General features: G+C 47.9%; 1 protein-coding gene across 4 annotated transcripts in view; it reads right to left on the minus strand.

Annotated features, from left to right (window-relative positions):
• EDARADD (EDAR associated via death domain) overlaps positions 1-15,072 on the minus strand; it is a 77,777-nt gene that overhangs the window by 58,513 nt on the left and 4,192 nt on the right. For all 4 annotated transcript variants that reach the window (XM_047088727.1, XM_047088728.1, XM_047088729.1 and 1 more), the window contains exons 2-3: positions 8,352-8,410; positions 4,424-4,463 (exon numbers count right to left, since the gene is read on the minus strand). In XM_047088727.1, the coding sequence (XP_046944683.1) occupies positions 4,424-4,463; positions 8,352-8,410 (99 nt within the window). The remainder of the gene's footprint in view (positions 1-4,423; positions 4,464-8,351; positions 8,411-15,072) is intronic.

Raw genomic sequence — 15,072 nt, forward strand, 5'->3', positions numbered from 1 at the left:
CAGTGCTTTCAACAATAGCCAAATTATGGAAAGAGCCTAAATGTCCATCAGCTGATGAATGGATAAAGAAGATGTGGTTTACATATACAATGGAATACTACTTGGCAATGAGAAAGAATGAAATCCTGCCATTTGCAGCAATGTGGATGGAACTGGAGAGTGCTATGCTGAGTGAAATAAGTCAGTCAGGGAAAGACAGATATGTTTTTTCACTCATATGTGGAACTTGAGAAACTTAACAGAAGACCATAGGGGAAGGAGAGGGGGGAAATAATAGTTACAAACAGAGAGGGAGGGAGGCAAACCACAAGAGACTCTTAAATACAGAGGACAAACTGAGGGTTGATGAGGGTATGGGGCAGGGGGAAAATGGGTGATGGGCATTGAGGAGGGCACTTGTTGGGATGAGCACTGGGTGTTGTATGGAAGCCAATTTGACAATAAATTATATTTAAAAATTAATTAATTAAAAAGAAATCTATAAATTAGACTCTACATTGATTCATATGGGTTTTCTTTCCCTAAAAACATTTATAGTGGGAAAAGTACCATACATGTTTAATGATTATATTGGCCTCATTGGTATGTTTAAAAAAATACTGGCAGGGGCACCTGGGTAGCTCAGTTGGTTAAGTGTCTGACTTCGGCTCAGGTCATGATCTCATGGTTCACAAGTCCTAGCCCCGTGTCAGGCTCTGTGCTGACAGCTCAGAGCCTGGGCCTGCTTCGGATTCTGTGTCTCCCTCTCTCTCTGCCCCTCCCCCCGCTCAGGCTCTCTCTCTTTCTCTCTCAAAAATAAACAAACATTAAAAATTTTTTTTAAAAAATACCATCAGTTATCAAATCATAGATATTATTGAATACAAATGTTGGAATAAGTTTTTATTTATTTATTTAACATTTATTTATTATTGAGAGACAGAGAGAGACAGAGCATCAGCATGGGAGGGGCAGAGAGAGGAGACACAGAATCCAAAGCTCCAGGCTCTGAGCTGTCAGCACAGCACAGAGCCCGATGCAGGGCTCGAACTCACAAACTGGGAGATCATGACCTGAGCTGAAGTCGGATGCTTAAGCGACTGAGCCACCCAGGTGCCCCTGGAATAAGTTTTTAAACTTCTGGACATTCAGTATAAGATGATGTGTTTCTTTGGAGATGAGAAATTATGTGCTTAATAATACTATTCTCCAGGCGCTTGGGTGGCTCAGGTGGTTGAGCGTCCAACTTGTCTAACTCTTGATTTTGGCTCAGGTCATGATCCCAGGTGGTGGGATTGAGCCCTCCGCTGGGCTCCGTGCTAAGAGCCTGCTTAAGGTTCTCTCTCTCCCTCTGCCCCTTTCCCCCACTCGCACTTGCATGGTCGGTCTCTCTCTCTCTCTCTCTCTCTCAAATTAAAATAATAATAATAATAATAAAAAAAGAGTAATAGATAATACTGTTCTCTGTGAATAAGAATAGAAGAAAAATCTAGTCACATTTCTTACAACGGTGGTTTTCACAGTCATGCTACTTATAAACTCATTACCATTTTAATTAAGATTTTGTAAAACTCAAATTCTAGGAGAAACCCGGTAGTAGTTACTGTAGTATCAGACTGGTAAGCAACCAGTCTTTTTTTCCAAAACAGGAAGTCATGTTCAAGGGTGTTAAAAAAGATCTTTAGGGGCGCCTGGGTGGCGCAGTCGGTTAAGCGTCCGACTTCAGCCAGGTCACGATCTCGCGGTCCGTGAGTTCGAGCCCCGCATCGGGCTCTGGGCTGATGGCTCAGAGCCTGGAGCCTGTTTCCGATTCTGTGTCTCCCTCTCTCTCTGCCCCTCCCCCGTTCATGCTCTGTCTCTCTCTGTCCCCAAAATAAATAAACGTTGAAAAAAAAAAAAAAAAGATCTTTAGACAGATCTAACCATGACACTGCAATCCCAGAGTCTCTGCAGCTCAGTGGCTGTCTCAAACAGTGCCACTTTTGCCACAGTGCTGGGAAAGCATCCTCAACCCTGATTTTTCCCACTTCTTTTTACCAGATTTCCCTCCACCATCTGATGCTCACCTATGCCAGGCACTGTTCTGGACTCATTTCACTGCAATCTTTTTTCTTTTTTAAAAAATGTTTATTTATCTTTGAGAGAGAGAGAGAGAGACAGAGCGTGAGTGGGGGAGGGGCAGAGAGAGAGGGAGACACAGAATCCAAAGCAGGCTCCAGACTCCCAGCTGTCAGCACACAGCCCAACAAGGGCCTCGAACCCATGAACCATGAGATTGTGACTTGTGCCAAAGTCGACCCAGGCGCCCCCTATTTCACTGAATTCTCATAAGCACCATGGGAGGGGATGAAAACATTGTCCTCCCAACACTACAGACAGGAAACCGAGACCCTGAGATGTGGAGCCATCTGCTGAGGGCACTCAGAGCCCAGCAGGCCATGGTCTGGCTATAGCTCAGTTCTCTTGTCTATGTGCCTCCCTGGTGGATACACCAAATCCTTGAAACGTCTTAGGCTCCTTTTTTTTTTTTTTTTAAGAGAGAGAGCAAGCACAGGGGAAAGAGAAAGAAAGAGAGAGAGAGGGGGAGAGAGGGGGAGAGAGGGGGAGAGAGGGGGAGAGAGGGGGAGAGAGGGGGAGAGAGGGGGAGAGAGGGGGAGAGGGAGAGAGAATCCCAAGCAGTGCGGAGCCTCATGCAGGGCTCGATCCCACATCCCTGGGATCATGACCTGAGCTGAAATCAAGAGTCAGATGCTCAACCAACTGAGCCACCAGGTGTCCCAGGCAGGCTCTTAAAGTGAGGTCTGCATCCCAACCACTCAGGTGTACAAATACACACAGGTGCCTGGGCCTGACCCCAGACCTACCATGTTGTGATTTCAGAGCAGCTGGGCCCAGAATCTGCATTATAAACGAGCCTTCCCCACACTCCCAGATGGTTCTTCAGTGCGTGCTGAAGTCTGAGGAGCACCACCCAAGGCTGCCTCCCATCTGTCCCTGGCTGCCTGGCTTGCACCTTGCACCATCTTGCTGAACTCAAGAGTTAAATCACACACTGGAGGATTCGGGACACTTAGAAGTCATTCAACAGGGGAAAGGAGGAAGTGAGCTTGCCAGATGCCACCCCTACCACAGCCAGGATTTGGACTCAATCTTGGCTTTCGGTCTCTTTTCCCTACATCACTGCCACCCCCAGGACATGCACGGGAGGCAAAAGGAATTAAACTCTAACAGTGTAATTTCTGGATGCAAAGAGAAGAGTCTGGCGAATAAGGGATGGAGGGGAGGGGAGCTTTGGTAGAGCCCTAGACTTCACCTCAGGTGGGCCCAGGCAGGGAGCTCCCTCCCAACTCTCCAGTTGGGTGACCCTATGATCACCCCGTCACAAAGACTGCCAGGAAAAGCCATGTTGGCGGGTGCCGGGAAGCCCTACCTCTCCAGGAAGCTGGGGGCCCCTGCCATCTCTGACGCTGGTCAGATCTGATTGTCCCCCACCTCCCCCACTCTGGGTTGTCAGCAGAGCACGAGGTAAATGCTCCAGTAGGGCAACCAGCAGCTTGGCCTCCAGAGCAGATACAGCTTTGTGCACGGCCCCACAAGAGAAATCGGGAATGGCTGAGCCTAGCCATTTTTCTGGTCTGTACTGTGCCGAAAACGTTAGCCTGTGGATTACAAAAGATAGGTTTCTGGGGGATTTCTGTTTGTCTGTTTTCTGCTTTAGGGCCTGACAAGCATCCTTTGCCCCTCTGTCTAGTAAGAGAACCCTCCTTCCTGTGGTTTGGGTAGAACTTACTCTACACTCTCCCCCACCCAACCTCAAGGCTCATACCTGACCAATGCCCTCTTCCATCCTCCTGATGGCAACAGACGATTCACAGATGGCCACATGACCCAAACCACCCATATGACAGTCATCCCCAGAATTATGTAGGTGCTAGGGGAACCCCCCCCCAACCTTGCTCTGCCATCTTGAGGGGGCACTGCGTAAAGCTGGAGGCATTGGTGACCACCTTTCCCATCATGAAGAGAAAGCCTGCCCAAAACTGGAGCCAAGACAGAGCCATGAGAGGGACGGAAAGACAGAGAGACCAAGCCCGAGAGCATCATTTAAATGCTTGGACCCAGGAGCGTCCAAAGACCCCAAGCCAATATGTCCCTCCTCCCTTTTTAAAAATTAACTTGAGTTAGACTTCTGTCACTTGCATCCCAGAGTCCTAGCTATCTTCATTTCAGGCATGTGAAAAACACCACAGGAATTTAATGGATAATTTCTAATGAAGTATCTTACAGATTTAAATAAGAAAACTCATGCCTGGGATCATCCACAAGTCGTCAGCTAAATTATCAGTATGTTTCTGTTTTACACATGAGAAATTGCTTTGACTGGTGCTTTGTTCAAGATATTAAAATAATCACAAGTTCAAGTAGTTATATTAACCGTACATACCTTTAGGGAGTCCTGTATCTTGAATGGGGTATTTGTCTGACTGTGGAAACCAACAAAAGAAGAGAGTTATTCTTAAACACCATAGTCAATTGTAAGATCAAAGTGAAAAGAAAGCTTTGTTTTGGGGAAGTCATAATTTTAGTTTAAAACCTCGCAAGTTTCTAGCCATGGCTTTATCAACAGGCCTGACCCATTGCTTGTTTTTATGCTTAGATCATAAAAATTGAAATCTACGTTGACAAGAAGTTAATGTTGGAACATGAGACAAAATAAGCCTTCTCAATTTCCTCAGCTCTGACCACTAAACCACACTTCCTCTCTTTTCTGCAGTGCTATTTCCCCTATTTCCTGTAGTTTAAAATTGAGGGACATTTTCATGAATTATGGGGATAGACTGATATCTTGTCATCATTTCTGTGATATTCATTTGGGTCAATAAGCCTGCGTGCCAGGCGGTATTCACTATTGGAGAGCTCTGTCCTGGGTTGACTGGGATGGGATTCAAAAGCCAACCATCCCTACTGACCTGCACAAAGATCTACAAAGATCTACTCATTATGCATGACCATACACAGTTCCTCAATGCCCTGGATGAGGGCAATTCCATTGGAGGGAATTCAAAATAGCAAAGGCTCTTACAATCATGTATGTCTTTGTTGGTACCTCCATGCGGGTAGCTAATGTTCTGAACACTTTGACTTCCGATTAAAGAATGGAGTAATTCTCTGATGACTTACATGAGAGGAGCGAGAATGTGCCCAGTCTCCCTATCCTGTCCCCTAACCCCTATTCAGCTCCCACCCTCCATCTGGGGCCTTTGGGTCCATGCCCTCCAGCCTTAAAACGAAAGTTACACCTTCCAACTTGCCTGTAGGTCTCACACATGTCCTCCTCTGACAGAAGAGAAGAAGAAACAAATGTGGAACCAAGAATTTTGTTTTAAATCCCTTTCCTTGCAGTTACTTTGGAGATGAACAGTGAAGCTTCAGAACCTCTAGGAGCCTCAAACTCCTCTTCCACAGAAGAAATCAATCAATCATGGAGAACTTAAAAAGTCAAGTTTTCCCTCAGACTAAATTCTTCTTGATACTCTGTTCTCCAGAGAATGGAAAACACACCTGTCTTATAACACTTACCAGGCTGTTTTTAAAGTATGTAGTTGTCTATTTCCTGGAACAAACTTGGAGTTTTTCAAGAGAAGGAACTATGATCTTTGCAACTCCACATTTTGACTCAGTGTTAACTGAACATCTACCAAAGGTCTGCATGAATGAACAGGCTGGAGCAAACACAGGTTTCCTGAAAAGACATTCAAGCTAGGCCTGGAGAATGCCCAAGAACTTGGGTGACCAAGAGGAAGGAACGCAGTAATTGCAGATGGCAGACACAGGTGGTCTGGACAGTGACAGGTGTAGAAGACCCATCAGCTTGAAGCAGAGACGCACGCTGGAGGGGGACAGGGCTGGATACGAAATGATGGAGTCGGTTTACATGGAAGATCCTGGAAGTGAGGTGGAAAGATTTAATGGGTGCCATTCTAGGTGTTTGGGAAGCTTGGCCTATCCAACTGTGCATGGGAAGATGTTCAACACTGTCTTGTAGAAACTCAGACAAGCAAACAATTTCAGCACAGTGCGATCGAAAGTAGAGGTTGGGCTGTGGAGAAGGGGGCCCCAGAAGGCCCCAGGGTGAGGCAAAGAAAGCATCACAGGTCAGCAAAGCTTGAACTGAGAAGAGGAGGAACGACAGGAGTTCATCAGGTGAGGAAGCAGGGAGATTTTCTTCGCTGGATGGAGCAGGGTTATCGGTATCCCAGGAAGGTGAGAAGGCCTGGGTGTTTCAGGAGCAGCAAATAGCTACTCAAGCTTGACTCATCAGGAGGGATGCTGAGATGGGGTCGTGGAGGACCGCATGTGCCATTCTGAAGAGTACAGGCTTAACCCCAGGAGCAGATGCCATGTTATGGGTTGATTTGCGTCTCCCCAAAAAAGACCTGTTAAAAGTTCTAACGCGCAGTACCTCCGAATGTGACCTCATTCGGAAATGCAATCACTATAGATAGAGGACTAGTTAAGGTGAGATCATACTGGAGTAGAGTGGACCCTCAATCCAAGATGACTGGTGTCTGTACAAGAGACACAGACCCACAGGGGGAATTCGGCCACGTGCCAACGCAGTGAGGGAACGGATGGGTGCAGTTACAAGCCGAGGGCCACCGCCAGTTACCGACAACCACACAGGCCTGCAGAGAGGAGAAAAGATTCTTCCTCCACTGATTCCGGGGGGAAATGGCCCTGCCAACACTTGGGTTTGGCTTCTCACCTCCAGAAGCGTGGGACATTTAGGTCACCCATTATGTGGTGCCCTGTTGTGGCCACTCCAGCAAACTGACCCAGGGAAGGCTTAGAAAAATCAATCTGGCCCAGCGTGGAGAAGCGATCAGAAGTAGCTGTGACCCAAGAAGAGAGGGGAGAACCTGATGTTGGGAAGAGAGTGGGAGTCCCAGGGGAGCACAGGTCAGGCACTAGGGACAGGAAGGACCAACTGAGTAACACCCTACAGGAGCCAAAGGCTCTCGGAAGGAACCACAACACAGGGGATGACAGGAATGATCCACAGGGCTGCTCTGCATCCTGTCCTTATGGAACGCAGGGACAGGGGATTCTTTCATATTGATTTCCACTGTGTGTCCAGCTCCGTCCCATTCTCACTTAGGAAACTGCAGTGCCGACTAAAGATGTGAGAACAAACATCTCAGGGCTTTGAGACACAGGTGCCGCATGAATCACCAAAGACTTAAAGACATTTCATTGAATTGTATTGTTTAATTATATTGTTGTGTGCATTTATGTCATTCTAACTAGATTAGTTCCTCAGAATTGTTCATGACTGGGCAGTTCCTCTCCTCCAAATGCTGACAGAAAAGAAAAGAGAAGGAAGAGAAGAAAGAGAAAGAAAGAAGAAAGAAATGAAGGAAAGAAGGAAGAAAGGAAGGAAGGAAGGAAGGAAGGAAGAGGGAAGGAAGGAAAAAAAGAAGGAAAGAAAAAAGGAGGAAGGAAGGAAGAAAGGAGGCAGGAAGGAGAGGAAAGAAAGAAAGAAAGAAGAAAATGTGTCACACACTATATGCATAATAACACATGAAATGTTGCCGAAGGCACTGATTCGGTCATAAAACAAGAGGCAGTACCACATAGGAGAGCGGGGCTCCAGTCTGGGTGATTTTATACAAATCAGTTCACTTTCCTTGCTTCTTCTGTAGCATGGGGGTAAAAACAGCTGTCCTACCACCTCACCGCTTATTTGGAGGACGAAGAATGATGTATGTGAAGTCCTCGGTAAACCTTAAGCAGTAGACATGCTACCGAGTGGTTATGGGAAGGCAGGGCAGGGACCTGAAGCCAGCCGCTGGGCCGCTGCCAGTCGGGCCTCTTAACCTCATCCTCTGTGCCTCAGTCTTTCATCTGTAAAACGGGCAGTGCTTACCTGGAGGGAGGTTGCAGGGATTAAATGCAATAACACACTGAATCAAACGGTGGACGCCCATCTGGGGAATGGGCAGCCCCCAGTTACTGGAAGGCAGCCCTGTTGTTTCCTTCAATCTCACATTAAATAACTTGAATTTGGAAGAAGAGGAAGTCAAAAGGAGACAGATAAGTACTGAGTAGACAAACGTACAAAGACCTGATGTAATCTGAGCAGATCACTTCCGGTACATGCCAAACAAGAACAGAAACCTAATACCATTTTTAGCCTTAGAGAAACCCAAAGTTTATTACGTCACAGAGAACACTGTGATAAAGACATTTATCTTGGGAAAACCGAACTTGGGCTTTCTGATCTTCATGTTAATACGGAGCCATAAGAATGCAACAAAGGGGAAAAAGGAGTAACGAGAATTATCGCCATTCGTGTAAAGTTTGCAACCTACCACGTTAAAGGATAAAGTGCTAGGGTCCGTGTCTTCCACCGGCTCCTTTGCCATATGATCTGAAAAAAGCAAACAAACAAGTGGAGAGTATTTAATTTAAGAGCACAAAGGTGTCCTTTGAGAACTGTCTTCACAGCGATGCAAACCACCCTAATCAGGTTTGAGAAACACTTACTTTGAATCCTTACTGAAAACAAATTCAGGAGGAATGGGGTCAGACCACACCAAGGAAGAGATTAAGACAAATAAACTTCATTAAAAAAAAAAAACGACAAAAAAACACCATAATTTGGGACAGTTTCCTTGTAGATATCTATAAACACTCAGAGTTCCAAATAGTCGTGAACTATGCAGATGTCATTCTCAGGACTGTGTGGCATACTGGATTTGATTATAACTTTGACTTCTGCTTTTCTCCATTTCCTAAAGAGAGAGGGAGACACAGAGTCTGAAGCAGGCTCCAGGCTCCAAGCTGTCAGCACAGAGCCCGACACAGGGCTCGAACTGACCAACCGTGAGATCATGACCTGAGCTGAAGTCAGCCACTTAACCGACTGAGCCACCCTGGTGCCCCTCATTTTTATAATTTTAAAATACTAAGCATCTGGATGTGGTTTATGCAAATTAATAAAGTCAGAAATGCCTCCCAGTATCATTATCAAACAAAAAGTGACTTTGATTTCCCAATATATTTGCTTCTTATTTACCACTCGTTGCATTTCAGGAACTGAATGAGGAAATGCAGAAAAAGGGATAGGCCTCAGTCAAAACCACAACTACATCTTAAGAATTTGCACAAAGTAGAAAAAAGTTCCCCTCTCCAAGGCACTTTATCAGACATCTGCCAGAAAACTATCTTAATAAAGAACCAAATCTGTTTGGGGAGGGGGTCCTCGAGATTTGTGCGGCACACCACCCACGAAACCCTAAGTGGCAGCCTTGGGTCAGCCGACTTTTCAACTTTCATTTTTTCCCTCCAGATCTTCATTAAGTATACACTGTGGACCAGGCACTGAGACCCAGGAAATGCCTTTGGGGATCCCAATGAGCATAGCAAGATGATTTATAATAATTTGTGTTTGTTCTCCCTAGATGTTTCCCTTCTAGAATGTGCCTGGACTTTCCCCATGTCTTTGCCCGGCAGGTGTTGACAATGCCCAAAGGAGCAGCAGTGTGAAGGGAACATCTATTTGTTTGTTTTATGACAGCCTAGTCATTGGAGAGATTAAACAAGATGGCCCAGAGGAGTGGGGACAAACGAGGAGAGCTTTCGCCAGTGTCATTCCACAGAGCAGGGGACAGACATCTGCAGCCTCACGAGTGGGGACCGTGGCCTGGTCCCCGGCAGAGCCCAGAGGTAGCAAGGCCACATCAGGAGATGCACCAAGGGGACTTCCCAACCCCAGCAAAGGGACCCGTGGTTTGTGTCTAGCACAGAAACAAAGGGCTGCTGGATCGCAAGGGTCCTGTAAGGCCCAGACCCTGAGGACAGCAATGCCCACCAAATGTACTAAAAATTCAAGGCTCCTCTCTAGTTTTCCAAGCACCACATCATCCTCTCAGATTCCCGTGTGACCCTGAGGAGGGGGCCAGGTCCCGACTCGGACTGAAAAGGAATTTCCTGGGAGCCCAGGGGAATATGGACTCAAATATGGATTTAAATCCATGTAAACAAAACAGGAACCACCTGTGTTGCTGATTTCACCCAGAGTTTTCACAACTGCTCCTGCCCAAGTGATAAGTCATTATAATACAGAGCCCTCAGTGTTAAGAAACACAAGCGCAGAATGCTATGGAAACAAGAGGAAGCGTAAATGCCCAGCCTGGGGTACATGGTGGGGTTGGGGGGGGGGGGGCGGGGAGAAGATCCTGCCTGGGAATGGACAGCTGGGTCTGGAAGGATGAAGTGAAGCTAGCCAGGAGAAGGGGTTTGGGGAGGGAAAAGCATTCTAGACAGAAGGAACAGCATGGGAGAAGGCTGAGAGGGGATAAAGAACATGGCACATTAGTATACTTCAGATATGTCCGGCCAGACACACCGAGTTTGGTTTTTGAGTTTTTCCGTTTCATTCTTTTCCTTCCGGTTCCTGGCTGGAGACAGGGTGGTGGAAGCCGTCACTGAGTAATCTCAAGTTCCTTCCTCCCTCCCCACCTATCACGGCCTTGTTGCAACAATTTCATTTTCACTAAAGCATACTTAGATGCTAATGCTTTATTTATTTATTTATTTATTTATTTTATTTTGAGAGACAGAGAGGGAGCGAGCGCAGAGGAGGGGCAGAGAGAGGGGAGGAGAAAGAGAATCCCAAGCAGGCTCCATGTTCAGCCTAACTCAGGGCTCAACGCCAGGACCGTGAGATCATGACCTGAGCTGAAATCGACAGTCAGATGCTCAACCGACTGGGCCACACAGGCAGGCGTCTCTGGATAATACTTTAAAACCTGCCCCCCACCGGGGGTGTGGTATATGAGCAGGTATCAACAATGGCATTTCAGGTCAAGGGCTGTGCAGGACCTAGAGAGCTGGGGAGGGGTGTGTGTGGGGGGGAGGTGGTGGTTTCCAAATGACCCTAACAGAATTCATGCAGACCTCACCCACTGTATCTGTAAGTTAGTTCTGTTTCCTACAGAAAAATTAGCATGAAAGGAAGGAAAAAGAGGAAGAAAACGGAGGACATGGTCAGGAACGGCAGAATCACACCAAAAGTGGCCGTGAGGACTCAAACAGCACAGTTAAGGAAGGCACAGTGGGCTTGGGTGCTGAAGGCCTTGGTTCTCCCTGCCACATCCTGAGAGCAGTGGTCTGGCCTTGAGCCAGTGTGACCTTGGATGACTCACCTAAGTGCTTATGGCTTCAGGCTCCTCCCCTGTAACCTGCGGGGTGGGGGGAAGGGGGGGGAGGGGGGCCCCAGGTGATGGATATTGTGGTCAGGCCAGGATTGGGAACCCCAGGCTGGATGAGCGTGCCTCACAAAGCTATGAGGTGAACAGGAAAAGCCAGGCGGATGATGGCACGTGTCTGGAGGCCCAGAGCCTCTTGCTTTGGTCTGAAATCTCTGAGTCTAAACAGAATTTATGATGGCAAGGGCACAAGGAATTCAGGTTTTTCATTTTCTGATGTACGGCAGCAAAGCGAAAGGGTAATCGGGAAAGGCGATGCGTTCGGACCCCGTAGTAAAGGCACGTCCAGGTCTTTTATCACCTTCACTGGAGTCTCTGACGTAGATCAGGCCGTGGAGGAAGTTCTTCTGTGCACATCACTGCCAAGCACGCACACAGACCCAGGCCTGCGTGGTGCCCAATGTGCCCCGCCTGACATCGTGCCTTCTCCCAGCAGGGACGTCCTTGTGGTTCGCGCTCAACTACCTGTGTTCGCCAGGCCTGGGTGGGTGTGTACCAAGGAGAGTATTTGGAGGAGGGCTGATCCTGATTCTCTGACACTGGTCTGGAAGTAGGAAGTTGCCCCAAAGGACTTCTGAGAGCCCTTGGAGCTGCATGTTTACAGTATTATTACATACAAAATCAAATCTCTTATTTAGAAGCATTACAGTGTTTATTTTTTATAAGTTCCGGGGAACAGCAGGCAGGGCCCCCAGGCAAGGCTCTGACAGCAGCTGGGACATGGGGCACGGGAGGAGCCAAAACAGAAAGGGGGACCACATGAGCTCAGGCTGGGACTTCCCCTAGCTCCCAGCTGAAGCCCTGCTCTCTCTGGCAGTGCTCCCAAAGCCACCTCGACTCCGGGATCAATGTCTCCAGACAAGAAGACACACACCACCCCAAGTTACCTGGGAACTGACCAAAAAGGATCTCACTGATGGCACTGATGTTTAATTTATATGAGCGTCTTCTGGAGAGTTCTCAAAAGGCACGAGAGAAGCCCGTGGTGACCTGACGCAGCGTGGCCCTGGAGGACACCTGGCCCGGCTCTCAGAGACATCAGGGGAGAGCAAGCTAGGCAGGCTGCTCGATCGTTTCTTCTTTCTCTGGGCCTCAGGTTCCTAATCTGTAATAGTCAGGGGTGAACTGAGCCTCCACGCGTCCTTCCAGCTTTAAAGGTCCATGAGCGGTGAGAAGCAGTGGCCCCATCGGCCAAAGAGCATCTTCAGGCTAAAGTCACTGAATGATATAGGAAGCCGCGGTCAGCACCTTCCTCTGAAATTCCCATTAGAGCTCCTGCTTACCTGGTGCCCAGCCCGTGCTGCAGGGGTTACCCCCAGGCTCAGTGTATCCTCACAGGAACCCCGAGGAAGGTTCTGGTGCCTCCCTTTTTACATAACTGTGTGCCTAAAGTCACAGGGTGATACAAGAGCCAGCATCTGGATCTGGGACTTTGTGACTTCAAAATCTGCCTATTTTGGGGCGCCTGGGTGGCTCAGTCAGTTAAGTGTCTGACTTCGGCTCAGGTCATGATCTCATGGTTCATGAGTTCAAGCCCCGCATCAGGCTCCGTGCTGAGAGCTCAGAGCCTGGAGCCTGCTTTGGATTCTGTCTCCCTCTCCCTCTGCCCCTCCCCCACTCAACGCTCTGTCTCTCTGTCTCTCTCTCAAAAATAAACAAACATTGAAAAAAAATTTTTTTTTAATCTGCCTATTTTCCACTACTTTCTAGAAGTTCACGCACTGACTACCTGACATGCTCCCCTGGGGGGAATCTCAGTGTCCAGATTTTCCCTTTTAATAAGGATGTTAGATTAGGACCTACTCTAATGACCTCGTTTTAACTAGATTACATCTGTAAAGCCTCTATTTCGAAATAAGGTCACATTCTGAGGTACTGGAGATTAGAATGACAACAATGTTTCTGGAGGAACGCAGCTCAACCCATCATAGTTTACTCTCTGGCCCCCCAATTCACATCCCTCCCACGTGCAAAATACAGGCACCGAGCGTCCCCCCAAAGTACTATGCATTCCAGCACCAGCTCTAAGTCCCAAATCTCCTCCTGACTCCTCATCCGCTCAATGACCCAAATCGCATCCTTAGAACCGTGGACCGCAGCCCACAGCCTCTCCAGAAGCAACCGTCCCCTATTTTGCAACACACACCCTGGTGAGCCACCCAACAGCCGTATGGTTCCGCTCCAACACCTCCCTTCATTAGCCACGGAACACGGGCGCCACTCGTTCCTAGACACAGTCTGTCAAGGGAAATCCAAAGACCTCCTCTAAGGATGTTCTTTCAGAGCGAACAAAGAGGGAAGCATGCCGGAGCGCCCTGGCTTTCCCAGGGAACCAGGAGCCGTGGGAGGCCTTGTGTGCTTTCGAGCGAAGAACTCAAGACAAGTTTCGAACTTGCAGTTTCAGAGCGAACTTATTTTTCCTCTGTTATTAGGATTTTGTGCGTACGATCGCTTTTCTGTTGACCGACGGCTGTTTTCATTCCTGGTTATGAAGAAGTCCTAGAGCCCTAACCATATTCAGGACACAAGGTCTCAGGGAGGCAGTGCTCTGGTGGTGCTGGCACACTGTTCATTTTCTCTTCTTCCCTGTCGTCTGCAGACCTCACATCAGGTGCTGAACAAGCGGAAGAAGGACCAGGGGTCAAGAAAGTGCACACCCAGGGGGTGCCTAGGTGGCTCAGACGGTGGCATCCAACTCTTGAGTTCTTCAGCTCAGGTCACGATCTCAGGGTTCACGGGTTCGAGCCCCACATCAGGCTCTGTGCTGACAGCACAGAGGCCGCTTGGGATTCTGTCTCTCCCTCTCTGTCTGCCCCTCTCCTGCTGTAGCATGCTCTTTCTCTCAAAATAAATAAACTTAAAAAAGAAGAAGAAGAAAAGGAGAAGGGAGAACTCCAGCTTGCCACGGCTCTCAGGTGCATCTGAAGAAGGGCTAGCCGGTCTGGCTGGTCAAAGAACTGTGCTCCTTGAAGCAGTCGGCTCTTCTGTCCCGGTTTCCATTCCCACTGCTACCTGGGACCCACCTAAACTCATGGAGGGGGGGGGGGGCGCGCTGGGAGGGGCAGTGAGAGATGAGGGGCCACCCAGGGCTGTCCTGAGCTGCTGCCCCACCAGCAGCCTCACTGCACAGCGCAAACGGGGACCCCAGAACAAAGGAAGGACATGCGCCCATGAGCTGGTGGCCCTGGGCAGTTAGCTCATCGCAGTGATTCACCCCCACCTCCTCAACCCAAGGTTTCAAAGCCTCTTTCTTTGCTTCTGGCTTGAAGTCTGTATGAACGTGAGCCAGACTGGACTCACCTCCGACACAGATGATCCGACTCATTCCGTGTTCGATTTTTATTAGTGGCAGAGATAGAGTGAGACAGCCTTACTAGAACCTGCATGACTGTTTTTCTTCCGTGTGACCCCAACAGTCTTGTAGATTTTCTTAGTGCAAAACGTTGTTTCCTCACACTAAGCTCATAACCTGCTATGATAGTATATGTATACCTTTGTTATTTGCACGTGAAGACACAAACATCTTTTTTATCTTTGCAAGGTAAACTCAGTTGACATATCTAACTGAAGAAGTTTCTAAAATGTCAAAACAAGAAAAGCTTTTACTGCCCACAGTTTGAAGCATATGTGGTTAAACTGTATTCTTCCATTCATTCAGTGAGGCAGTAAGTATTTAACCAGGGCTTACAAAGCGCTGAGTGGTGTGGGAAACAGAGGCAGAAGCAAATGGTAGACAAAATTAAATGGCCTTATAACCTGCAGCCCATTGACAATTATCGAGTGTAACAATTCTCCAGGACCTCCCTACTGTCTTTATGTT

This window comes from Lynx rufus, unplaced genomic scaffold (assembly GCF_022079265.1).
Source record: "Lynx rufus isolate CCGP_SWC_20201006 ecotype Redwood Valley unplaced genomic scaffold, mLynRuf1.p SCAF_25, whole genome shotgun sequence".
Lineage (NCBI taxonomy): Eukaryota > Metazoa > Chordata > Mammalia > Carnivora > Felidae > Lynx > Lynx rufus.